General features: G+C 39.8%; 2 protein-coding genes across 10 annotated transcripts in view; both read left to right on the forward strand.

Annotated features, from left to right (window-relative positions):
* Positions 1 to 12,328, forward strand: part of CD2AP (CD2 associated protein) — a 132,734-nt gene extending 120,406 nt beyond the window's left edge. For 7 of the 8 annotated variants that reach the window (XM_072926303.1, XM_030269957.4, XM_030269956.4 and 4 more), the window contains 6 exons: positions 132 to 274; positions 6,349 to 6,464; positions 7,220 to 7,306; positions 7,929 to 8,098; positions 8,820 to 8,883; positions 10,032 to 12,328. In XM_072926303.1, coding sequence (XP_072782404.1) covers positions 132 to 274; positions 6,349 to 6,464; positions 7,220 to 7,306; positions 7,929 to 8,098; positions 8,820 to 8,883; positions 10,032 to 10,073 — 622 coding nt within the window. In that variant the 3' untranslated portion in view covers positions 10,074 to 12,328. The remainder of the gene's footprint in view (positions 1 to 131; positions 275 to 6,348; positions 6,465 to 7,219; positions 7,307 to 7,928; positions 8,099 to 8,819; positions 8,884 to 10,031) is intronic. The other variant, XM_072926302.1, reaches the window with a different exon arrangement.
* A 1,921-nt stretch (positions 12,329 to 14,249) lies between these two features.
* Positions 14,250 to 25,777, forward strand: ADGRF4 (adhesion G protein-coupled receptor F4). Of its 2 annotated transcripts, XM_072926299.1 has the most exons (9): positions 14,255 to 14,765; positions 17,820 to 17,921; positions 18,303 to 18,339; positions 18,465 to 18,625; positions 19,389 to 19,646; positions 20,309 to 21,673; positions 22,508 to 22,549; positions 22,629 to 22,688; positions 24,865 to 25,777. In XM_072926299.1, the coding sequence occupies exons 2-9, from the start codon at positions 17,844 to 17,846 to the stop codon at positions 24,868 to 24,870; spliced, it is 2,007 nt and encodes a 668-aa protein (XP_072782400.1). In that variant the 5' UTR covers positions 14,255 to 14,765; positions 17,820 to 17,843; the 3' UTR covers positions 24,871 to 25,777. The 2 variants fall into 2 exon arrangements, with proteins under 2 accessions (XP_072782401.1, XP_072782400.1); XM_072926300.1 differs by lacking the exon at positions 22,508 to 22,549 and having other exon boundaries at positions 14,250 to 14,765.
* Positions 25,778 to 26,208: the final 431 nt, after the last annotated feature.

Consider the following 26,208-nt stretch of genomic DNA (forward strand, 5'->3'; position numbering starts at 1 on the left):
TTAAAACAAGGCTTTAGAAAGTGATAAAATCTACTGTAATTTTTCAGTTTACTTCTAATTCTTTATATGTTTCTCTTTTAAACTATTTCGTCTCTTGACTAAGCAGGTTTTGTCTTTTTCTTCTTACACAGAACTAATGGAGAAGTTGTTACTCTTCGACCAAAATCTGAAGTTGAGCCAGTAGCAAAACCAAAGTTAGACTCTGAACTGTTGCCACTCAGACCAAAATCAGTAGAGGTAGACTCACTTGTGGTAAAGAGCTCTAAAGAATCAGGTAAGAAAATAAATGTTCTTTTGGACATTTCTGTTTGAATTGCTGTGTTTTACAGGGTTGGAATAAGATTTTTGAGTGATTTACTCAAAATGTCACAGAGTGCATTTATGCCTGTGTATTTTTTTTAGAAGTGCTGTAGGCAGCTGAAGGTAAGAGCCAGGAGGGGGTGAGCAGATGCCAGCAGGGTATTTGCAGGTAGCTGCTGAGCTCTGGGCTGCACAGTGGGCAGGAAGAGAGACATAGATAATGGTTTGTTCTTCTAATTTGAAAGCTTGTTTTTTTTTGCTGCCACTTTCATCTTGAGTTTTTATGAAGTTGTTTTCTTAATGGCTGCTTCAGTTTGTTCTGCTCTTGCAATTCAGTTAACTTTGCTTTTCTAAGTTAGCTTTTCTAGATAACTTCAGAATTCTTAGTAATGCCATTACCTTTGGCCTCCTGTGGTTTAGTTCAGAGCTATTCTAGATTTTGACTTTATCATACCTTAAATTGGGGCCTTAAAAAGCATGGAGCATTTTACATTTCAATACATGCTTATGGCTTTGCTTAAAGCACCTTGAGCCAAACCTGGCATGTCCTTAATTCTAAATATATCCAGTAAAACCCTTGATAGTGGTTAAAGCACCCATATTTAATGATCAGAACCTCTGAACTACTGTATTGATACCATTAGCCCTTGACTGACAGTGCAACTGATACCAGACCTCTGTGTGTCACTTAGGCAGAGAGCAGCTGCTGTGGGCATACTTCTCTAAACTCTAAATTATTTATATTTTATGATTAAACACTTCAGAAAAAGCTGTAGTGAATTATACCTGCAGAGTTCATCTTGCATATCTCAAATGCAACTCTTTGTCTCAGAAAAGATTTTAGTAATAAAAAATTTAAAAATAGTGTAAATATATTTATTTTTAAGGCAAATTATGATATTCTAGTTGTAGCATAATTGGTCCAAATTATGGTCCAAATAAATTAATCTGGAAGATAAAAGTAATGCATTAAAAGAATACTCCTGACATTTTTTCATTGAGCATGTTAAAATATGTTTTTTAAGTGTACATGCTTTATACGAGGAAAAGTTAATTCATGTATGTCTCTAATGCAGAAGTTATACTACTCAGTTTAGATAGTGGAAAAAAATTCTTTAATGTGAGGGTGGTGAGTCCCTGGCACAGGTTGTCCAGAGAAGCTGTGGCTGCCCCATTCTTGGAAGTGTCCAAGGCCGGGTTGGATGGGGCTTAGAGCAACCTGGTCTAGTGGAAGGTGAAGATCTTGAAGTTCCCTTCCAACCCAAGCCATCCTATGATTATCAGCTTTCTAACAAGTATGATAAATTCTATTACTATCTCTAGGGTTGTGCTAGATGTGTTACTGTACAGCATAGTATCATTTAAACTCAGGAAAAACTCCCTACGAAAACAGCTGGAATATCTTTTTTTTTTTCTTTACATTCAGTTACCTTGACATCTTTAATAACGAGGGTGGAAACACAGTACCTGTGCTGTCAAGTGTTAATGTATATACTACAATTTAGAATATTCTGTGGTAGAAAAAGAATAATTTTACACAGATTAAGAAAAATATGATTTTTTTTTTTTTTTTTTTGCTAGCAGGAGTTTTTACAGGCTTCTGGAGAAATTAAAGGTTTTAATACTTAGATGGGGCAGGGCACGAGGGTGCACAAGGGGCTCATGGGTGAGGTCTGTTCAGTTGTGTTTGGGGCACAGAAAACCAAGGAGGCTCAGGCATTTCATGTGGGGCTGCAGCACTGAGAAGGGTCAAGGAGCTGCAGCTGCAGGAAAGTTTCAGAAATCCTCTGTTTTGTCAAACTAACATTCCTTAAAACAATCTGCATTAGTCAGTCCTACTACTCTTGTGAAAAAGGGCTGATCCAAACTCCTACCAGTAAAATGTAATGAATCTCATGCTGTAATTCTCTACATACTGTGCTGCTAAAGAAATAATACCCTGGGCAGCCAAGGCTATATAAAACTATAAAAATAAGATGTTGGGTCATTATATAACTTTTAAGACTGTTTAACCTTAGAGTAACTAGAATAGGTATTAATAGGGCTGGCAGCTACTCTACCAGAGTATTTATTTTTTATTTCTTCCCCCCCTCTTCAGATTATGATCCTGAGGTAGATGAATTTTTGTGAGTTTTTTTTTTTTTTTAATATGGGTCCTGTTTTTTTGCAACTTAGTTTGACCGTGAAGTGAGGTTTAGATTGAGCCACTTTCAGTTTTGCATAAGAAGCTGTAAATATTCTGTTACAAAGAAACCAACCCACCCCATATCAAAATTATGTCACCAGCCATCAGATAAGGACAAATAATCAGAACCATTTAGAAACATTGATCACATTTAAATGACTCCTCTTGAAGTTTTAACTGAAAAATTGCATAAATGTTTCTCTGATTAGAATCTAGTACTGTAAAAGACTAAAGCTGTAATATTGGCATGCTGAACATGTAAAGCAATTCTGTTTCTTCTACAAATGTTTCTTTTTCCTGCTTTGTAAAATAATTTTTTTGTTCAGAATCTTTTTCTAGACATTCCTCTCCTGACTTTTCTTTCCAGATTTTGTTTCCTATCCTGTTTGCCATGTTTCCCTTCTTACGTGTCAGGAAATTACCCTACCCTTCTCCATTTTGGTAAGATAACAATCTCTAAGGAAATCCAAATGCTTTATTCCATACACATCCTCTTCTTAACATTGTGAGTGTGGTTTTCAGTTGCAATTATTGGTACTAAAATTTTGGGATTTCTATTAAAAATGCACTTTTTTTTTGTTTGTTTGTTTGAATGCCTGTTTTCCTTAGCTGTTAAAGAAGTTACTTTAAGTAGGCTTTTCCTTTAGGAACTGGTGGGGACTAAAAGTAAGAAAACTTTACAGTTCAGCTATTGATAAGCCAAACTTAGTGTTTGTAGTGAAATGTGTTCAGTACCTTTAGCACGTCTGGTGTATGTAGGTTGAATGGCTTTATCATTCTGTACACACAAAGAACACAAGCATGAAGCTTTTGGGCACTTAAATATTTTAGAGCTTATAGCTGTCCCCTGAATTTTTGGAGGAAATCTCAGCAAGATGAGTAAGATGAGAAAGAGCAGCATCTTTTTACTCCACAGATGAATGTGAGTTCTAATCTTCTATAATACTGGATGCATTTCACTTGTATCATGGGTATTTAAACCCCAGCCACATGAGATGGTGGAACCATGATTTCTTCAGCCACCCTTCAGCTTTGCTTCTTTTTGTGAAGACTTTTTAAGACAAGCTGCTATGAATACATTTGAAACACTCACAAATCTTAACAAAGCCTCTCATTAATTGTGCCTGTCAAAGCTCCTAACAGCTCTGTGGTGGATCCATGGTAAGCTTGTAGAGGAGACATTTCTAATAATCCATGCTATGTAACTATAGGTTTAGCTCATCTTCTTAGAAAGGTACTCTTGCTCAGTCATAAAGTCTTTTTTATGACCCAGATTATCTCCAGATGTGTGTTATTGCTCTTTTGGCACTATGATGGGATTTCCTTTAACAATTGCTGACAGGCTGTCTGTGACAGTCTTATTTGATAAATCATTTTATTGACTGAAATAGGTGTAGACTGTGAACTTTCAATGGATTTCATCAGTATCTCTATTGGTTTAATGGTTTATTGGTTAAATTTTATCTAAAATAACTAAAAATGCTGTTTAAAAAGAAAAACAATCAAATAAACCCCCTAAGCCCACAGTAAAACCAATCAACCTACCACCACCACCACCAAAAACTAAACCCTACTCTCCACCAACCTGTGTTTTAATTTCTTCCCTATACCAAAGCAATAAATTGGAAAAGTAAAAACAAAAATTCAAGTACAGTCAGAATTCCCTCTGATTGGAATCTGCTGGCAAAATCTTAATGTTGAACAATTCCCTCAGGTGTAACAACTTCCTTTAGAAGCTCTTAGAAATATGGAAAAAATCTTTGGCTTTTGTATCATCCCACCATTTATATTTAAATAGTACACAGTTCAGAACTGTAGCAGTCTTTAAGTCTTGTCAAATATTGTGAGGTTTTTTTCGAACTTTACATTTTTTTAAATATATTTTTAATATTCTTAACATGCCTGATGTTACTGTTCATGGAGGCAGGACTGGCATTACAATCATAATAGCAGCTAAATTTATAATTCTTACTTAAAATTTCTTGCAAAATGATTTGTCATTTCTGTGGAATGGCAAAAAGAAGGATCATTTAAAGTCAGAAATTAGTGAGATAACAGGAAAAGGAATAAAAGTTTTTCTTATTACCTTTTTAATGATACCTAACTAACATAAATCCTAATTTGCCCTTTGGCAACCTGGTCTAGTGGAAGGTGTTCCTTACCATGGCAGGGGCTCAGATTGGGTGATCTTAAGGTCCGTTCCAGCCCAAACTGTGACTCTGACAGCTTTGCACTCTGGGATTACTGAGAATTGAGTAAAGATCATGCAGATGACCCTGTGGTCATTGTTGTTTGCAGTGTATTAAATGAAATATTTTATTGACACAGAATGGAAATCCCTTCTCATTTATTTCTCCCTCATCCTCTTTTCTGTCAGCCGCTTGCCATTCATCACTCTTCTGTTTCTTCTTTCTTTTTTTTTTCCCTCCCCTGCTTGTTTAATTACAGGTGTATTTGCATGTTTACAAAAGACTATCTTGACATTCTCTTAAATAGAAGTAAAAAGCAGCAAAACTGATTGGTGACAGTACTATAAAGGAATGGGTGATGAAGTAGGTCTGGTCAGGGCTGTCCAGGAGCTGAATGTTCTAAGGCCTTCAAGGACATTAATGATGAGAACACATTAAAATAAATTAAAACATTCAGTGGAAAACTGAGTACCTACAGGTATAAATTAGCTTTGACAATGTGTGAGTGAAACAGATGGTTTTAAGACATCCAGACACTGAAGGGCTATGAATAGTCTGGCTCAGTGTACCCAAGGCTTTTTTCTTATCTGACCTTTAATGGGAATGCAGGAAAAGAGATCATAGATTCTGTTTGCTAAATCATAAAGTCAAGTGAGAATCAGAGATCATTGAAAAAAACAAACCCAAAATCTTGAATGTTGTTTATGGTGCCTGTAGTAAATACTGTGTGGCATTTTAGTTTCAATCTATAGAATAAGTGATGAATTTGGGTGGTAAATTATATATATAATAACTGTAATCTTACGTCAATGCTTAAATAAAAGCCACCACTCAATCTCACTAAACATCTGTTGCAGGTAAGTATATTTATTTTTGTGGAGAAAAGGCCAAGTCCTGTTGTTACTTAGGTGAAATACTTACATTACTAAGACTAGTTGTGGTCAGCTCTTCCTATTATCAACTCTTTTCCTGAAGTTGCCTGTTCCCAGAGGATGTAAAGCATTTCTGCTGATCTGAGAGAGGGTTTACCTAGAGGTGTGAGCATAAAGAGAGTAATGAGCAAAGAGATCTGTGTGATTGAATAAATTACGAGAGTAGAGTTTTGAAATGTTTTATTAAAGTCTTGATGAAGTTTTGTATTACCTTTAGATACTGAACATGAAAAAAACTACCCTGCACAGACATAGGTGCAGTTAATGTCTTGTTAGCTTTCATCAGTGTATGGAGTACATCAGTATGTAATTTACCATTTTGCTTTTATTTTCGTCTTAGTCACTAAACTTGCATTTTCATGCTTTTCATACAAGTTCAGTTACAAGAAAATACACTCTCAAGTAGTTGAATATGGCAGCTCTTAGAAAAAGTAATAAATATACTTTCTGCAGATGCTGCCTTGTTGCTAGAGCATTTCTCTTCACACAGATTAGCTTGAATTTAAGCCCTAGTTGAATTAACTCTTACTTTTTTTTCAAGGGGGAAAATACAGTTTCCCATATATGTCAAAGTCACACTGTTGTTTCAGATACCTCATGTGTTCTGTATGTTAAAAATCCTCGAAACAATAAGAATTCTGATAATTCTTTCTTCGTGTCTCAAGTTAAAAAAAAAGTGATATAAAGAACTTAGCGAAACCTTCTGGTCTTGATGGTGGTCTCTGTTTTCATCTTTTTGTAGATCTGTTAAGCTTTGATGATGTAATAGCTACCTCAGAGAATCTGTCACACCCAACTGCGAACCGGCCCAAGATGCCTGGTAGGAGGCTGCCTTCCCGTTTCAATAGCAGTAGTCCTGTGAGTATTTTGGGGATGTTCTCCTAGTAGGGAACTAAAAACTGCTTCCCAGGAAACAGACTACACTGGGGAACAGTCTTTTGAGCCATTTATCTGAAGAGCAAAATGCTGCAGGGGTTCAGTTCCTGTAGGTTTTGTGTGCAGGGAGATCCATTCCCAGCAGAGAACTGTGTTGCAGCTGAAGGAGGGTTCCATGGGGTGTTGCTGCAGGAGATATTCAGCTCTTCTGGCCTCATTGATGGTGAAATAGATCTGAAAGTGTCTTCAGTGACTTTGACAATTGGCCACTATAAATTTGTAATTTAATGCTGCTGTAATGTGGGGCTTGTGAGCTTAGTGCTGATGTGAGGTTGGCAGACAGTGAGAAGCAGGGGGTGCAGAGTCCTTGAAATCAGTTTTTCTCATTGGATGTTGCATAGTCATGCTAGTTACCATCTGCAGTTACTGCCCATTTGTGTTTTATGGAAGCACCTACAGACTCCAAAAAGCATCACATACTTAAGTATTGCAAATATGCTCAAAAATCCTGCCCAATATTCTTGTGTTTAAGTTCAGCTAAATGTGGGGAAGGGAAGTCCTGACTGTCAGGGACAGAAAAGTCTGCCAGTGTAGCAATTTAAGTTTTGTTACTTGGTTTTCTCCTTTACTATTGCATTTTTATAAACATGTGAAAGGCTTTTTTATTTACTTTTAAGTTTTGTTGTTTTTCTTTTTAATTCTGAAAACCTTTTCATTTCTTATGAATGGTTTGCCAGGCAAGTCAAAATATGGGTCCAGAAAAAATTTTGAAGGTGCAGAAAGAAGAAGAAAGTGCCAAACCAAAGCCAGTTGAAACAAAGAAGGTATGATACTACCAAGGAGCCAGAGGAGTACCAGGCAGCTTGGTGTTCTGGTCATCTTGTTTGCATTTCCAGTACAGGTTCATGCAACCATCTGAATGCCACTGCTTGTAGTTAAGTACAAGTGAGATGAGTCATTTAGTATGAAGTTCATAGCAAGAAATTTAGAATTGAATTTAATTTATACTTTACAAAGTGCATGAGTTCTGATGAGAACTGCTGTATCAGGTGATATTTCCCAAGTAAGTTCCATATCTGTTCAGCCTTCAGTCTCCTGACAGACAGAATAACTGAGCAGATCAGCAGAGTGCGCAAAAATTTATTTATAATGATCCAGTGGATTTAATGGAATCACTTTTTTTTTTTAAGTGAAGAGGACTGAAGTGTAAGTACTTTTTTTAGTGATTACAGGAACCTCAGGTTAATCATTAATTAAGAGCTGTATAAAGTAACTACCTCATATACTACAGTAATCCATTCAAACTGGACTTTTTTTTTTACCTTTTAGGTAGAAGATTAAGGCAACTTGTGCACATTTAGCTCCCATCCTGGTACAACCTGTATGCTGTAAACATTCAGTTCATAAAGATTTCACTTCTTAACTTTCTGCCAATTTATTTTTTAGCCATCTGCATTCAGCCCACTGATTCCACCTTCATCTCAGAGACCAAGTTCTGTCATACTCGACTTTTTACCCGGAGACCTCCAAAATGATGAAAAAATTTCTGTGGAAGAGCTCAGGACTCAGGTTAATGATTTAATGGGTTTAGTAGACGCCCTGAAGAAAGAGCATGGGTAAATATTTCCTTTGTCAATCTGCAAAGTGTTATATAGACATCTTATAAATGTTTTCAATGCTGGACTTTAAAAGAAAGCTATTCTATGCTAATAACATATTAATACATAAATTCAGGTATTTTCTATTGAAATTAGTCCTACAAATGTCCTAAATATGTACAAGTGTGATGTTGGAATATTTTTGGAATTTGTACGTATTTTTTCCCTCCTGTTCTGCACTCCTGCATCCATTACATCTTTTTGACAGTATTTCTTAAACAGTTTGGGCTTTCATTGTAAGGAAAAGCAGTTAATTTTCTGTGGTAATGACGGGTACATGGTGCAGTCCTTGTGTAATACTGTGCACAAGAACTTGCAGTATTGACATGACTTATATTCTAAGTAATTTATTCTTTGTGTAGAAGCAGCCATGTTATTTTAGGTTATTTTAGGTTGAATTCTACTTTAAATATTAAATAACAGCACAAACATTTAAGTAGCCTCCTTAAAATTTGGATTAAAAATTAGGGATAGGTGAATAGCAGTAGGGTAAGAAGCATTGAGTGATGGTAGAAACTTGTGATCCAACAGATGTGAGTAATAATTCACTGATGGGCATATGCCTTGTTTTGTGAATCCCACTTGTAAAATTTAAACAAGGTGTGTACATCCCGTCCTCAGTAATGGAAAGCTTCTTTTTCCCATTTCTGACTTCTGTTTCTATCTTAATTACTTTTAGGAGAGAACTGGAAAAACTAAAGAAAGATTTGGAAGAAGAGAAACTGTTGCGAAGCAATCTGGAGGTAATGTTATCACCAGGGGTGTGTAGGCTTTGTTCTGGGATTTGATGTCACAGGAAAATCTTAACAAACCTGTTCAGTCTCTTTGTGTTGCTATTTTATATTGTGATTGAATGAATGCTTCATGACGCATTTAGACATACAGAGAAGATCCAAGATCAGCTTTCTTTTTCTGGAATATTATTTGTAAAAATCAGTGTGGAGGTTGGAGTGGGAGTTCAGTTTAGTGCTGTTGGATTCTGCTCTTTTCTAGAAATACGTCCAGCTGGACAAATTCCAGGAGAGACAGTTAATACTTAGCATTTATAAGATTGAAAGACCTATTTAATTTAGGTAATCAAAAGAAAAACAAAAGTAAACTTCTCTAATTTTTGTTGAACTGTTTAAATATTAAGTGTGGATGATTTGCCAAAAGAACAGAATGAATCTGAAAAATTTCCTTATGAATGAATGCCACTCCTCAGTTTACTGATGAAGAACACTACCTGCAGTACAATATGATGCCATTAAGTAGTTAACAGGATGAGCTCATTGTAGGACATTATTTCAGTCTGGTACAAAAGGGAATTTTATTTGTGAAATAGTTCATCTTGCTGTCTACAAAGCTACTTGAAACACATGAGAGAAACTTCTGGTTTCTCTCTTTAATGTGACTGTAAAGCAATCAATGAAGATGCCTTAATTATGTAGTGGAGATGTAGAGGGTGTAACTGCAGGTGTCCTCTGAGTCAATTTCAATAAATACAAATTAATCCAGGCAGTGTTTTGCATGAAAGGCTGTTTTGGGAAGTTACTCTGAGGTGATGGTGCAGCATTACACAGGGACCTGTCAGGTGATTCCATAACCCAGCTTTGACTTCTATCTTCAGAGGGAGTTTAACCAGATAAACTGATTTATAAAACAGGGTATTTTTTTTATATTTTAAAAAGATTATGCCAGAACTGTAGTCAATTTTTAAATTATTTAAAATTCCTGTTCATTTAGCAATATAGTGGTACAAATCAGCTTTAAATGCTGAGCTGTCAAATGCTTCTATGGTGCAATACTTAAGTATCTTTGCAATGTAAAGGTTATAACTTTGGTGAAAGCTCTGAAGATTTTATAACTACTTTAATACTGACATTCTTTTCAAAATGTTTGTTTTTTTCAGCTTGAAATAGAAAAATTGAAGAAAGCAGTGATGTCTACATGAGACAGCTATGGACTCAATGTTTTTAACTCACCAGGAATTCAAAGTTGAACACAAGGAGAACTGACTCTTATTTTATTATAATGGATGATCTGGTGTTCTACAGTCTTAAAGAAAATATAGTAAAAAAAAAAAGGAATATAGTCTTATATTCAGAGAAATAAGAAAACAAAAAAGAATAATGATGTAATTTTTTTGCCAATATGAAAGAGGCCTTATTTCTTACTGTGCTGGAATTGCAGACCTTATTTTTTTGGTTTGCTTGAAAATACTACTGAATCTGTATAGGAAGGAGAGGGAATTCATAATAGATTTTTATTGAATACCTGTAGCTTAATTTTTAAAGAGATCTATACTATAAATAGGGTGATCTGTCTTTGCAACTAATCTGTAAAATAGTCTGCTGGAAGGGATGGAATGACTGTATTGTAATTGTAGTCACTACTTTTCCCCTACATGCAAAAAGGAATATATAATATTTGTATAATTTTGGCAGTCTTACCCAGGGTTATGCTGTTGTGCCTGTCTGCAGTGAGAGTACTCAACTCATGAACAGCATAAGATTAATAATGAGATAGGAACTAGTGCAATGAAGCAGGTGAAACTCCTATGCATTGTAGAGAGATTGAATGATCTAATTCCAGTAGTTCAGCAGAACGGTTTGTCACTTGCACTATTGGATTAAAAAGGGATTTAAGACTTAATTGTGAAATTGTGACAAAATTAACTGTTAAACCACAAAATGCAAGGAATACATAAACAAAGCAAGAGTCCAGTCTTAACCTGTTGTGCCTAAAATATTACAGTGTAGAGCATGAAAGAGTAAATCCTGAAGTCACAGCATCTGTACTTCTGTGTTTCTGAAGTCATCAGTCTTTCTAGTGGTTCAAGTATGCATCTTGATTTGTTTTTACAATAGTCAGTTTTTTTTAATAATATCTCCAAATAAATCCCTTTGGAACTTCGATGCTCTCAAAAGCTCTCAATATTTATATATTTATGCCATGAACTTTCTCAGTATATTGCATACCTCTAAGCTTAGTAACATCATTATATTTTAATAAGTGATTGGGACAATTGCTTTGACATCATTGTGCTGGTGTCCAAGATGGTGTCTTTACTTTATGGAAAAGAAGTTGAGATCTTGTGGGTTACCATTACCTTTAAACCCTGGGCTCAAAACTTGCACCGGAATAATTCACAAATAATATGCAAAGTGATGGGAGACAATGGTATTTATTGCTGTGTTTGTCTGATTAAAGAATTAAAAAACGTACAGCTTTAGAAAGCCAGTCAAATTCATTATTTCTGTTAATCAGTTCATCTCCTTTTGGTCTGCTGTAACTTAAAAGACTAAAACATGCCACATAGTTTGGCAACTTCACCAATAAAAGAAAGTAATTAAGCTTCTCTTCATAGGAGTAGTCATAAATACAGTAATTATTCAGTATGTCACTTGTTCAAGTGACATGGAAGTGTTACTTCTTGAGAGTAATCACATGCTATGGGATTCTTCCACAGTTTATGTCAAAAAGTTAATTGGGAAATGTTTGTTCCTGATTCAAATAGTTCATGAAATCTCATTGAAATCTGATCAATACACTATACAGTTATGGAGTAATATCTGCTAGTCAAATTGCTAGTAAGCTGATTCACTCAATGCTTTCTTTTAACCTTGAATTGCCCAAGAGCATCACAAATGAATTGAGGAATCGTATGCTTCTCATCAGACACTAAAGTCTTGCCTGGAATTCATGCCTGTAAAGCAGGTGATGAAAAACAAGAATTGAACCTAATGGAGGACCCAGTTTTGTTATACAAGCTCTTCACTGTGGTTGGAGCACGAAACAAATCTTGGAAGGGGTTGCTCTGCAGAAATTGTGCCCCGTGTGTGAGCTTGCAGAGGATGAACAGAACAAGACAATCAGTTAAAGCCACAAATGAGAGGTGTTTGTTATTTAATGGCCTTTGTTCGCTATAGCAATAAATGACCCAAGTGCAATGACTTGATTTAATAAACCCTCCTTTAAAAGTCGCTGCTATGAGTATTTGTAGCCATAAGGAAGTTTCCCTGATGTGTGTCTGTCTTGTTTTCACTTAGTGTTACATACTGGAGTGGAGGGGGAGAGGGTAATGGTTTTGGAGACATTCCACAGTACAAGTTCCTAGGAGCAGTGTGCTTCACTGACTTGTCTACTGGTGCTGTAAAATGATGCATGCTATCCAAACTCAGCAAATAAAATGAGTATAAAAACCTCTTCAGGCATCTGCTCACTTCTGTTCAGGATTGTCTTGTATGCCCTTAAATTCTTTCCAAGAAGGAGTATAGGGGGTGGAAACAAAGTATTTATAATAGTCCCCTTTAAAGTTTTCAGATTTCCATTTACTCACTGGGATGCTCTGGCTCCTTATTATCAGGGTGGCTTAGGATCCAAACAGTTGGAAAGCTCAATTTTCCTTTGCAAAGATAGCTGGGAGTTTTTAACTTCTCAGGATCTATTCATTCCCCCTTTTTATTCTTCTTGGCCCATATTGAACTGACCTTACTGTGCATCTTCAGCAGCTTTATTTAAGATCCCTCTTGCCACTTAGTACATGAATGCATGTTTGAATCCCTTCTTAAGTATGTAGTGAAGAACTGAAAACTGGCATGTTTAATAGGGATATGGAAGAGGGAATAGGCACATAAAGAGCAGAACAGCAGAAGGGCATTTTTAAACTGCTAGGTTTTCATTCAATCTTAAGATTGTCTAAAAATCTTTTGGTAGTACACAACGTATAGTTTTAAAAAAAAGCAAAATTACAGGTGTACTTGATTTTTTTCCACAAAGATGAATTTTTTTCATTAATATTCATGGAAGTTAATTTCTGTTGGAAACCTGTGATTATCGCAAGATTTGAATTGTATAGCAAAGTATTTGTTGAAATTTTAAATAAATACCTTGTATTCATTAAGATAGGACAAGTCTGTTGTTACCTCTTTCCAAAGGAAATAGTAAACCCAGGTTCACACAGCTGCCTTTTGGCTGCTCTAAAAGTTATCCGAGATGTTTCTGATCTCTGAGAAAGCATGTAATGAGCATGGCTGGTTGCAGATCTTGGGTAATCGGATTTTGCAAGAGCTGAGGAGACAAACCCCTCCCTGTAGGTGCCTGAGGAATGCAAACAACCCCAAACAGCTCGTAAAGCATGAGACTGATGCTGCTGGGGTCAGGGTTTGGGGTGCCCTCTTTGTTGGGAGTCATGGTTTCAATCTCTTTCCAAGCCCCCTGGGAGCCCAGATTGGCACAGCTTCTTTCTGGGAGAAGCGTGTGGGTATCTGAGGGCTGCAGGGTGCTGGGCTTCGTGTCCTTCAGAGAGCTCCTGATGTTGAGGGGGTGTTGAGAATCAAGGGCCATTCAGTTTGCCATCACAGTAAAGGTTCAGGGAGTGTGTAGAAGCACAGCTCCAGGTGACATAGGCAAGAAGCCTTCTGAAACATGTCCGTACCTTGGTTTTTAGCTTTCTTACTTTTAAGTATTTTTTAAAATGATCTCTGTCTGGTATTGTATCATGTACAAGTAATTTGACCTTCTCAGGTGGGTTGTTTTGGCTGTGCTTGATGGTGCCTGGCTAAATTCCTACTTGATCCAGATGTGAGGCTGGCTGTATCAAAGCAGAACAATAAATAATACCTATCTTTAGGTTAAAACTAGAGACATGCCTGTGGCTGAGGACTGGCTGGAGTTGTGACAGCAGACAAAACGAGAGGTAACCCCATAAGCTCCTGACTAAAACACTGCAGGAATGTAGAAAAAAAATCAGTGACCAGAGCTGTTCCAAGTCGGTGCTGTGTGAAGTGTTAGGAATTGCTCTTCTGTAGTGATAAACTACTTGCTGTAAATTTCTGGCTATTGCAAATCTGGCTCTTGGAGGTGAGGTGATATTCAGTGAGCCAACAAGTGACCATGGCACAAGGTTAGCAGATAACTGTTACCCTTTATGATGGGATAGCCCTGAAGAAAAGGTTATTATTTGCCCATTGGGCTTTTTAGCTGCACAAGGTGCTATCAGTAGTGTACTATTGCATGTATGGAGGATAATGCATTAACTTGTCCAGATTTTGATCATGTTTTGAAGTCTTTTAAGAGATTGTTCAGAGATGTTGTGGGTGCCCCTCCCTGGAAGTGTTTAAGAACAGGTTGGAGGGGGCTTAAAGCAACCTTAGACAGTAGAAGATATCCCTGTCCATGGCAGGGGGTTGGAACTGGATGGTGTTAAAGGTCTCTTCCAACCCAAACCGTTCCTGATTCTATGAAATACAGGAGAGCAGAAGTTGCCGCCTGCACCTGGAGGAAGGGCACCAACCCCGCAGGTGTGACTGACTCATCCCTGTGGACTCCTGGCAGAGGTGGCAATCTGGCAGATTTGTGGGCGTGTGTGTAACGTGTTTTGTCATTTTGCAGTGCAATACCTTCATCTGCAGGTTCCTCAGCCTTAATCCAGTCAGGCAAGAAAAGAAGCAGCTGCTGCCCAGCACTATATCTTCATGGGAAAACTCCAAATGAGCCAGAGCAGCCAGGCAGGGCTGGGTAAGACTGAGAGAGACTGGGGCAGGATGGCAGCAGATGAGTGGTTAGAGGGTCACCTCTGAGACCTTGGGAATCCCTGGCTGGGTTACCTTTGCTCGCAGTATTCCCCAGACTTCTGAAAATGGTGAGTACTTCCACAGAACGTCATTGTTCCAGAGCTGCTGGAGAATTATCACTGGTCTGTAAAATTGCTTCATTCATAATCTAAAATGCATTTAATTGCTAAGGCTGTCTTTACTTTGCACTTCTTTCCTTAGTTAGATATTTTAATTAACCTTTGTTTTTTTTCTTGTTTTGTAATTGGTCTAATCAGTGTTGTCACTTTTAAGAAAATTTGGAGTTTTCTTATGGCTATATATAAAGATTACTCTTAGAACCTACTTCACTTAAAGCTACACTTTCCAACTATGATTCCTTTAAAAATACAACTGACACCTTCCTAAGAATTAAGAGCTTTACTTTTTATCCTTGGATGACCATGTGAACACTAAAACCTCCTCCTGCAGCCTTAGCTTGCCTGTAGCAATGGCAGGTTATCATGTTACAGTGGCTTATTGAGTCTTAAGCAAGCCATGTGGCCATTCAAGCCCTAAAACCAATATATTAGGTTCTGTAATAATGGGTTTAATACTTCTGATAAATCTTGAAGTTGTGAGTTTGTAGTGTTTGGAAAAATATATTTCTCTAGCAAATTATTGCAAGGTCAGTATAAATCTTAATTTTGTAAAAAGTATGCTTGTAATTTTCATGTGCAGGACACATTTCCCTGTAAACTTAGCTGTAGTTTGTTTTCTGGAGCAGTGGATGGGGGGAGAGGTCACTCCAGGTGATGGAGGAGCCTTTGGCCAGAGACTTTGGGTCCAGCATTGCAGGGGCTGTCACTCCTGTAGTTGTCATTGTTTGGACAGATCCCTCTGTTTGCTGTGCCTTTGCAGTGTATCCTGCCAGTTGTTAAAATCACGGATATGCTTGGGATAGAGGAAAGGAGGATAGTTCTGTAGAGTTTTGCAAGATACTTCAGTTTTACACCAACAGGAGTCAGAGTTAGGGATTTGAATGTAATGCTGTGAACATTAACCAATATAGGGATTACTTTTTAAATTCATGATCAGTTTATTTTTTTGCTGTTTCAAGACTCTTTGCTCTCTTGTAACCACTGCCCATCCACTCTCTCCTTCCTTTTTCCCTTCTGTTGAGGGCTTTGGAATGAACTGGAGAAGCAGGATCATCAGCTGGTGACAATCTCCTGAGCTGTGTGGAAGTGTCCCCTTACTAGAAAGCCCTTTTCAGATGAGAGGGTATCGACACCTCAGCTGCTCATGTAGCTGTGTCCTGGTACATGGAGGGAGCAGAAATCTCTGGAATTAGAGGACTATCATGCTTACAGCTTCTTACAAAGGCAGAGATTATCAGCAGTAGATAGTTTATAAGAGATAAAACATCCTCTCTCTGCTTATGCTTTCATGCGGTCCAGTGTCACAATACCCATGTTTTTTTCCTAAAGTAACAGTGACTTGCTGCTGTCTTGCTTGTTTTGCCCCGAGTTTCTCCAGCTGCCTTGGCAGGTTGTTGCAGTGCTGGGACTGGGTGGTTTCCAACATGAGTCAAACAATGCAGCCGAGCCAGCTCAGTGTTCCACTGCTGGCAGGGGCCGGTGTCTTGGTGAGCCCGAGATACTTGGAGATGTCCCAGATTTCTGCCTCACTCAGAGGTAACAGCCCTAGGTGGGGTTCCACTTGTGATTAAATACAAAATGAATGTGAATTAATTAGTGGTGAGACACAATGAGCTCCAGGATTCCGAGCTGTGAAATGGAATTAGGGCTGCAAGCTCACAATAAACATTTAATGACTGCAGAAATCAGAAAGGAATTTGGTGCAGCCTTTCACCCCAAACCTGTAGGCGTTTCCCAGCCACCTCCCATTCTTTGGCAATATTGATCCGAATATTCTGCTTTGCTTCTCCTGATCCATTTTAGTTCCTTAGAAGAGCTAGTGGCTGCTAGCTTTTAATATGAAAATGCTTTTCATATTAGCAGCTTAATTCAGAGGGTGGCATGAGGTTCTCCTTAAGAGCTACCTTAGAAATCCAGTGTATTGGTTGAACTCTTGCTTTTATGGTAATTTCATTATTAAATTGAAACAGATCTGAAAACATAGAATGGTGGACAAACATCACAGATGAAAGGGGCAGCCGGCTGTGTGCCTGGGCCTTTGATGCTGTCTGATGGGAGAGCCTGGAGCCTCTGGATGGGAAAACAGATCTCTCCCAGTGCAGGACCCCTTCTGCTTCTGATCAGCATCATCTGTGCTGCTCAGTATGTGTCAGGGGGCAAATTGAGGGGCTTCTCTCAAGGCATGGTAATTTGATGAGATTTTTATGTTGCCTTCTCTTGAGATCAAGCTGTCATCCTGTTTTGCCACTGTGCATTTGCTTCTTGCTTTAGTGGTTTAGCTTAGTGACTTTTATGCATTTTATTTTTGAATTTTTTTATTAAATTAATCTACTTATACTTGTGCTGATAGAGTATCAGTGTCTTAATTCCTATGAATCCACAGCAGCTGTTGCTTTTTCCTTGGACATGTCTAAGATCTAATAATGAGATTTGATGTATCATGTTGTTTTTCCTTCGTTCTCTTTCTTTGCTGGATTATTTTTCCCCAACAAATATGCTGTAACAAGTTGCATCCTAGGATGCTTAGCTTTTATTAAGGACTGTGGGAAACTTCATGGAGGAAATAGACGTCTGAATCCTTCTGCAAAGGAAATAACTCTTCACTCTAGCCCATGTTTATCATATTTTGATTTCTGGCCTCTGAGTGCCCACATTTCCTACTCACATGGCAGGAACTGCCCAAGGAGAGCAGAGCATTGAACCCAGTGGAGATGAGACTGTCTTAAATCACTTCAAAAGGGATCCACAGGCTGAGCTGCTTTAATAAACTTTCCAGCTTACAGTTTACAGTGTTGAACAGATTTTTTTCCTTATTTTTTTTTTTTAAGAAAGGGATCAAAAGTCATTCTCAGTAAAGGTAATGAATGGCTGAAAATCACCTTATAAGTCCAATAAGGACAGTCTCTGGCATAGGTTTAGCTCCTTTTCTGCTAGTAAGTAATCAGACTGTGTTCAAAAAGTGGAAACAGAGATGTCTAAATTTCTTTAACATCTTTCTTCCAGGAGGAAATCAGCAAATGAGGAGAGATGGATGTGAGGGTGGTCTACTGCCTGTTCCTTTGGGCTGCACACTTCTTCCTGGCCGTGCCACACACCACTCCCAGGGTAAGTTTCACTAGACCAGGCTGCTCAAATCCCCACCAAGTGACCTTGAACACTTCCAGGGATGGAGCAGGCACAGCCTGTCAGGACAGCCTGTTCCAATGTCTCACCACCCTCATCATAAACAACTTCCTCATCTGAGATCTGTGCATGAGCTCAGAGTGTCACTTCAGTAGCAGGGTCCAACTGAAGGCTTCATATTCAGAGGCATACTTTAAGTAGGGATTTCTCAGTTGGTCTGTATGAGCCAAGAGCCACAAACTCTGCATTCTGCACCTCAAAAGGACTATTTTCCTCTTGCAATCCTTTCTGGTTTGTACCAAGGAGTCATCTTTTACTTATTTATGTAAATATTCACTCTACGTTCCACTTCTTATTTTTCAGGGTCTCAGAAACAAATCAGAGACTGGTGATGAGCAAGGTACAGTGCCTTGGTTAATGCTTTGTGAGATGTCATCAGTTATCAATACTTCATATCCCTGATGCATCACAGACCATGGTATGCTATCTTTCACTTTGTAACTGTCTGCTTGGTTTATTTTCCAGGTGCCTGCATAAATCTCATTCCCTGCCAAGATAATGGAGCAATTTGTATTCAGCCTTGCTCTCCCTCCTTCCATGGGGAGAGGAGCTTTGTCTGTGAGGACAGAAAGTGGCAGATGTTGTCAGATGCTTGTGCAAGCCTGGATGTTCAGTCCCTTTTTCAGGTGAGGAGGCTGTTGTGCACCTTGGCCTGTGCTTGTAACTTCTTGTGAGGACAGACCCTCCTTCCATGTGCTTTCAGTCTTGAGCAAAGGGAGATGGTACCCTAAACCACAGAATACTTCGATAGCAGGCTCTGAGTTCATGGAATCAAAGAACTGTTTAAGTTGGAAAAGACCTCTAAGATCATTGAGTGAAACCATTAGCCCAGCAGCACCATTTCACTCCTGAACCTTGTCTTCAAGTGCCACCTCCACGCTTTTTTTGAACATGTCCAGGGATTGTGATTCCACCACTTTCCTGGGCAGTCTCTTCCAAGGCCTGACAACCCTTTCAGAAATTTTTCTTAATATCTAAACCTCCCTTGATGTGACTGGAGACCATGGTCTGTTGTCCTGTCACTTGTTACCCATGAGAAAAGCCTGGCCCCCACCTCACTATTACCACCTTTCAGGTAGTTGTAAAGAGTGATACAGTCCCCCCTTGAGCCTCCTTTTTTCCAGGCTGAACATTCCCAAATCCACTCGTCATCAGACTTTGCTCTAGTTCTTTCACAATCTTATATCAGGTGATAGGAAATAAATTTGGGGGAGTCTTGTGTGGAAACATAATTCAGAAATAAAGTTGCCTTTTTTGCTTGGCTGGTGTTCCTTACATGGATCTTAATCAAGATAAGAACACCCAGCACTGCATCTCTTGCCTAGTTGTAGCAGTGGCTTCATTTTCATTCTTTTCATTAATTGTCTCAAATCTATTTCCTCCCTCCAGAGGATATCCCAAAGTGAACTCCCATGCTCTGGAGAACATCTTCCTTTTGTAGGAGGAGGAAAGCTAGGGCATGGGAAGCCTGGAGATGGAGCAAAGCATTTTGGTGCTGGGAATCATAGCTGCCAAGCTGATTTTTCATGCATCATCCCAGATATCCTGTCTTCACCAGCCATCCCAGGAAACATTGCTGATATAGTGGAATTGCTAAAGAAGATTTCCCTTCTGCTATCAGAGAATGTCACTAGAGGAAAAATGCAGGTATTTACTTTTATTGGCTTTGGGAGGTACTTCTGATCTTTACAGAGCTTCCACAAGCACTGTCCAATGAAGTGGTGGCTGCAGGTCACATGGAGATCACCTGGAAAGCGTTTCCAGATATTTTGTTAGCAGAGAAACTTTTTGACTTATTCATGTGTGATGAAAATAGACTGTGGAATTGAATTTCTTTAAAAGCAAAGGTTTTCAGGAACTGCTGCTGCAGGCATGGGCTAGCAGTACAAGGAAGAATTACTTTCTAAAGTACAGCACTGTAGGGAAGGCAGCCTTGTACAACAGCTGAGATCTTTCCCTGGTGAACTCAGAAATCAGAGAGCAGGGGAAGAAATACAGAGAGGGTGGTAAAAATCAGACCTGAACTGTGGGTCAGCATCTGGTATAGAACTATGGTGTCCGGTTTGCTTTATGTTTACTTCTCCAATCACCTTTTGATGTAGGATATGAAAGGATAGGACAGTTCTAGTAATGAGATGTTTGGGTTTGCTAGGATGGGTCATCGGAATATATTCATTGTCAAAGGATTATTCCTTTTACAGAAATCACTCATTAATTAAATTAGCCTTTTTGGAGGTACTGCCAGGAGAATAATATTTGATTTCTTATATCATAAAACTAATTAATTTTATTTTGCTTGTTTGTTTCAGAGCTACAGCAGGATAGCAAACCATATTCTGAACAGTTCCATCATTTCCAACTGGGCTTTTGTAAAGAACAAAAATGCTGGTTCAATATTACTGGACTCAGTGAATTTATTTGCTGGGAAACTTCTTCTAAGAAATGGGTCAGAAAGTATCCAGGAGCCCTTCATCGCTACCAAAGGCTACAGCATACACAGAAACACCTCAAGAAAGAGCTTTGACTTTTCCATGGAGTTCAATAGCACAGGCAATATTACTGGGCAGGTGGTGATTCCAGAGGAAGAGCTGCTGAGGTTACCCAGAGCTTCCAAAGCCATCAGCGTTGCATTTCCAACGCTCGGAGCCGTCCTAGCGACCACCCAGCCGGACCCCGCTTTTGTGAACGGGATGGTGCTGTCGGTGTTGCTGCCCGAGGAGCTCCAGAACATTTTGCTCACCTTTGAGAAGCTGAACAAGCTGGAGCAGGTGGGGGCTCGGTGCGTGGGGTGGCACTCGGCCGAGCGGCGCTGGGACCCGCGGGCGTGCGAGGTGCGCGCCCACAACGTCACCGCCGTGGTTTGTGTCTGCGCCCACCGGCGCCGCGCCTACAGCGCCTTCTCCATCCTGATGGCCCCGGCCGCGCCGCGCAGCTCGCTGCTGGATGCCATCACACGGGTGGGCCTGGGCCTGTCCATTCTCAGCCTGGTCCTCTGCCTCCTCATTGAGGCTGTGGTCTGGCACCACGTCACGAAAACCGAAATAACCTACATGCGCCACTTCTGCTTGGTCAACATCGCTGCCTCGCTTCTCGTCGCAGACATCCTGTTCATCCTGGCAGCCATTGTGCACAATGCAGCCCTAAACTACCAGCTGTGTGTGGCAGTCACTTTTTTCCTTCACTTTTTCTATCTTGCCCTGTTTTTTTGGATGTTTACCCTGGGCCTCTTAATTCTCTATGGATTATTATTAATTTTTTTTAAGATAACAAGATCTGTGTTCTTAGCTGCAGCATTCTCTATTGGATATGGATGTCCTTTGGTTATATCTATCCTCACTGTTGCTATTACTGAACCGAAAAATGGGTATTTAAGGAGTGGAGCTTGCTGGCTCAATTGGTATGAGACAAAAGCCCTTTTAGCTTTTGTTATACCTGCCCTGAGCATCATTGTTGTGAATCTCATTGTGGTGATCGTGGTTGTGGTGAAGACTGGGAGATCCTCCATTGGAGAAGGCTGCAAGTCACAGGATTTGAGCAGCGTGATCCGAATCAGCAAAAACGTTGCCCTTCTGACACCTCTGCTGGGCCTCACCTGGGGGTTTGGGTTAGCCACAATCATCGACAGCCGCTCTCTGGCCTTCCACGTCGTGTTTGCGCTGCTGAACGCCTTCCAGGTAAGCTCTGGGACACTGGGAGTAGTGTGTGTGCTCAGACATTGAGCCTGGCAAAAAGAGGGGCTGGCAGGAGGTGTGTGTGAAAAGCAGGAACTCAGCTTTCCCTGCCACTCGGCACTTTCCCATGGTGCACGCATGAGGCATCACTCATTGGTGTTTTAGGTGGTGATGGGTCATGGGGAAAACTGGTCTGGTTTGAAGTGGGATGAAGAAATAATCCCATTATTAATTTCTATTAGGTAAAATACACCACTTAATGTCCATAACTGCAAAGATGTCTGATCCTCATCAATTAACAGTTACACAGAAAATTCTCCCTTCCAGTGAAGATAACACTGGCACAGATTTCCCAGAGAAGCTGTGGGTGCCCCATCTCTGGGAATGTTCAAGACCAGGCTGGATGGGGCTCTGAGAGACCTGGTGTAGTGGAAGGTGTCCCTGCCCATGGCTTGGAACTGGATGTCCTTTAAGGTCAATTCCAACCCAAACCATTCCATTCCATAGCTGGTTCCATGGTTTGATTAACTCATCAGCATAAACACCCAGTGTTGCACTGCTGCACACCCAGTCTGCCTTAGCTCTTCTTGGATCAGGCTGCACTCGGGGGCTGAGAAACTCCTGGTTTGTTACCCCTCAGTCCAGTTCATAGTCAGCATTAACACAGGTTATATCCATTCCTGATATTCCCAGAGACCCGGTGGATAAACCCATTTTGTGCATTGCTGTCAGAATCACAGGTGATGAGATCTGTCCTTAATGAAAAGACATCTAGAAACACTTAAGGAATATCATGTGCTTATGCTGGTTTTGCTAACTGGTTTTGCAATTTCTTAGGGATTCTTCATCCTGTTGTTTGGGACACTTCTGGACAGAAAGGTACTGATTCTGGATTATATGAACATTTTCTAAACCTTGAGAAACTGGTCCCTTTAATATTTTTTATTTAAATCTGCAGACAAGAGAAGCCTTAAGGATGAACTGCCTTTCATCAAGGCGGAAGTGGGGTCTAGAAAAGGTAAAGTTTATTTATTTTCCCACTAATGGCTAATTTACCAATTTACAACCCTTATTTGTATGTTGTAAGAATGGAAACATCCACTACATCTTACACCAGGTAACATTTTTCAAATTAAAATTCTTGCTGAAGGACACACATGTCTCTCAAAACTCTGCTCAGGATATTAAGCTGCTAAAGATCAGAAGTGGCAATCAATAAATTTTGGTGATTCCTGCATAACCTACTGCTGTGGTTACAAATTTAAAAGTATTTTTAACCAATCTCTTCACCTGCAGCTGTCAAATCCCTTTTTGTAGACAGTCCCAGTAACTTTTTTCCCTCCATATGAGATTTACTTTAAGGTCACTGAATAAGGAAGGAACAGAATTATGAATCAGAAATCCCAATATAATGACCTGTTTGCTGCCTTCACAAAAATATGGATGTGTATGCCAGCAGGGCTGCTTTAGGATGTCAGAGGATTGTTCTGCTTTCATCTGAGGGATGGAAACCACTCAGAGCCCAGCCAGTGTGTTTGGTGCTAATTGATGTGCACTCATGAGAGCTTAAGGTTCTTTTAAATATCAGAACAATTCATTAAAGCAATTCAACCTTAAGGAAAAAAACTGTGTTTTAGCAGCTTCCTACAAACACTTTGGCAGAATTGAAGTGTTGACATCGCTGAGCTGGTGTTTCCTACCTCTGCTGGAAAACTTTTGTCCGTTGTCCTTAGATTTCTTTTGGTACTAAGGCTTAGTTGTTTCACACAGTATTTATAAAAGGGAATGCCCTTTAGGTGTCTCAAGAATTACCTGCAGTGTTTTTGCTGTCTGCCAAAAGAAACTGTGTCAGTCCAGTTTGGATATGGGAAAGATAATTTCTTTGCCTTTTTTCCAGTCTATTACTCAGTTATGATCCTTGTATTGAAGCTGCAGAGGGTCTTCCAGTGACTCTGTGTTCAAATGTACATGGCTTATGAGGGGAAAATAAAGGGTTTAAGGCAGCTATTCCTCCTCTCTGAAATGGGTCATTTGGGGCAGGAGAGACTGTGCAACTTGGAGATTAAAAATCTTTTACAGATACAGGAAGATCCAGTAAAGATGTTTCACATCTTGTCAGGCATTAGGTCAGGACTGAAAGTTTGAAAGTTAAAATTCCCTCAAAACACCATCAATGTAATAGTCTGGTAACAACAGATGGAAATGTCACTAATCCCATGACTCAGCAACATTTGATAAAAATATTGAGTGATGTCACTGGGCAAAACTTGATGTAGAAACTATGGCTGTGTGTGCTTGGGAATTTGGGTCGATGTTGTCACTCACCTGGGTGGAAGAAACCACGAGTAGGTGTTTACTGTGGCATAACAGAGGGGAAAGATGTGAGTCATCCACTTTTGTAAACTTGAGTGTAAACATGGAGTTTGAGCTGGAGAAGTTTGTCACACCAGAGATGATTGTTTAAAAAAAAAAAGTCTTTGTTTCAGAGAGCCTCAGAATCATGGGATTATTTTTGTTGGAAGAGAGCTCTGAGGTAGAGTCCGACTGTGAACCCACCTCTAAACCATGTCCCCAAGGGTCACATCTGTGTGACTTTTAAATGCCTCCAGAGACTGCATGGTGGGCAGCCCGTTCCAATGGTTAATAACACTTTTGGTGAGGGAATTGTTCCTAATATCCAATCTAAATCCCCCTGGCACAAGCTGAGACCATTTCCTTTTGTCATGTTACTTGTTACGTGAGAAAAGAGCCCAACCCCCGCCTGGCTGTCCCCTCCTGTCAGGAGTTTTGCAGAGCCAGAAGGTTCCCCCTGAGCCTCCTTTTCTCCAGGCTGGGCCCCCCCAGCTCCCTCAGCTGCTCCTCCTCAGACCTGAGCTCCAGCCCCTTCCCCAGCTCCGTTCCCTTCCCCGGACACGCTCCAGCCCCTCAATGTCCCTCCTGAACTGAGGGGTCCAAAGTGGGACTGTGAATCTGGGGGTTCAGTGGTCAATGTAAAGCACTGGAAGAGTGATGCAGACTCTGGCTTCAAGTCTCTGAGTTTCCCCAGACCTGCAGGAGCCTTTCCTTTGGGTCACATTTTAAGGTGACCATCTTGTGATATTTCTCACAGGATGCTGAGGCACCTCCTGTTTGAAATGGGCCCTCCACCTCCATGGATGATATTTGCCATCTGACCTGATTGTTTTCCCTCCTAGTCCTAGCTGTGGGCTGTTGTCTTCAGTGGATTTGACCAGCGAGAAGAAAAGGAGCATTCCTTGCAGAGAGATGCTGGTTTGAGGGAGCTGAGGAGCCTGACCAGCTCAGAGCGTGGACAGCAGTGTCTGGGAGCACAGGAAACATCATGAAAACCAGAAGAGAAAAGGCCCTGAACCTGCTGTCAGGAGCAGGAAACCATCACGGCTGCTGCAGCCCTTGGAGGAAACATGCTGAAGCATAAAGCTGGTTTCTCACCTTTGTGAAAACTGCTGTGAGGAGAGTTTGTCCTCGTTTGCCATTTCAGTGCTTCAATTTCTTTCTTCTTCTTTTCTTTTCTTTTTTTTTTTTTTTTTTGGCAGTGCAATAAGGAGCTGTACAGTATGTGGAGCTGCTCTAAGATTATTTAATTTTTCATGTGATGTACAAATGTTGAGCATTATCTGGCTGATTTTGGTTTTCTTTTGAGCAAAACTGATTCTATTTGTTGCTACTGTATTCATAATTTCCATTTGTCCTCCTAGAGTGATGGACAACTCTGTTTCTGCATTGCAGCTGTTCTCTCCCTCCCAATATTTCTTGTCTTCATCTCCGTCATGTACTTGTATGTCAGAGGAATTGTACAAAGTCCTTTTCTGATCTGTCAGGACAGAATTTTCTTTATTTTTCCTGTCCTGCAAGACAATGACAGAGATGAACAAGAAAGAGGACTCTATAAATAATCAGTTTCCCTCTTTAGATGTGGGAAAGCTTCTCCACATGAGATGGGGTGTCTGGTTTAATTAGAAAATCTGTCCTTGTTCTGAGAAACCCTTTCCAATGAAGGCCTTGATAGAAGCATTATTGACTCCAGTCAGGATAAACTGATGGTTTCAAATGAAAATAAAGTTGAAATTTTGTCATTGTTTCTAACAAGTGGTACTTATCCTTCTCTACTTAAAATGTAGATAAATGCCCTATAGAATTACCTCAAGTCAGAAACTTAAATCCATGTGACTTCACATACATCTGAAATATAGAAGATTTAAGCAAAATAACACAGTTTAACGTCATCAACAAACCTCTGTTGAAGAGGGAGAAAAATGCCCTGGCATGGAAAACCCACAGCCAGATGTTCTGGTGGGAGAAGCTGGGGAGGGTCTGGAGGGCAGAGCTGTGCCTGTGCTTGGAGCATTTTTTGTCCTCAGGACTCTGTTGCTTCCTCTCCTCTCTTCTTGTTACAGGAGTCCATCCCTGCTTCTGCCCTGCCCATCTTTATTCAAATAGAGGTAAAATTTGGTCTGTGTGCTGCTGTAACAAATTTAAAAGGCCATTACCCCAAGGTCTGCTTCTTGGTGTCATTTTAT

Source organism: Taeniopygia guttata, chromosome 3 (genome assembly GCF_048771995.1).
Source record: "Taeniopygia guttata chromosome 3, bTaeGut7.mat, whole genome shotgun sequence".
In the NCBI taxonomy this organism is placed as follows: domain Eukaryota; kingdom Metazoa; phylum Chordata; class Aves; order Passeriformes; family Estrildidae; genus Taeniopygia; species Taeniopygia guttata.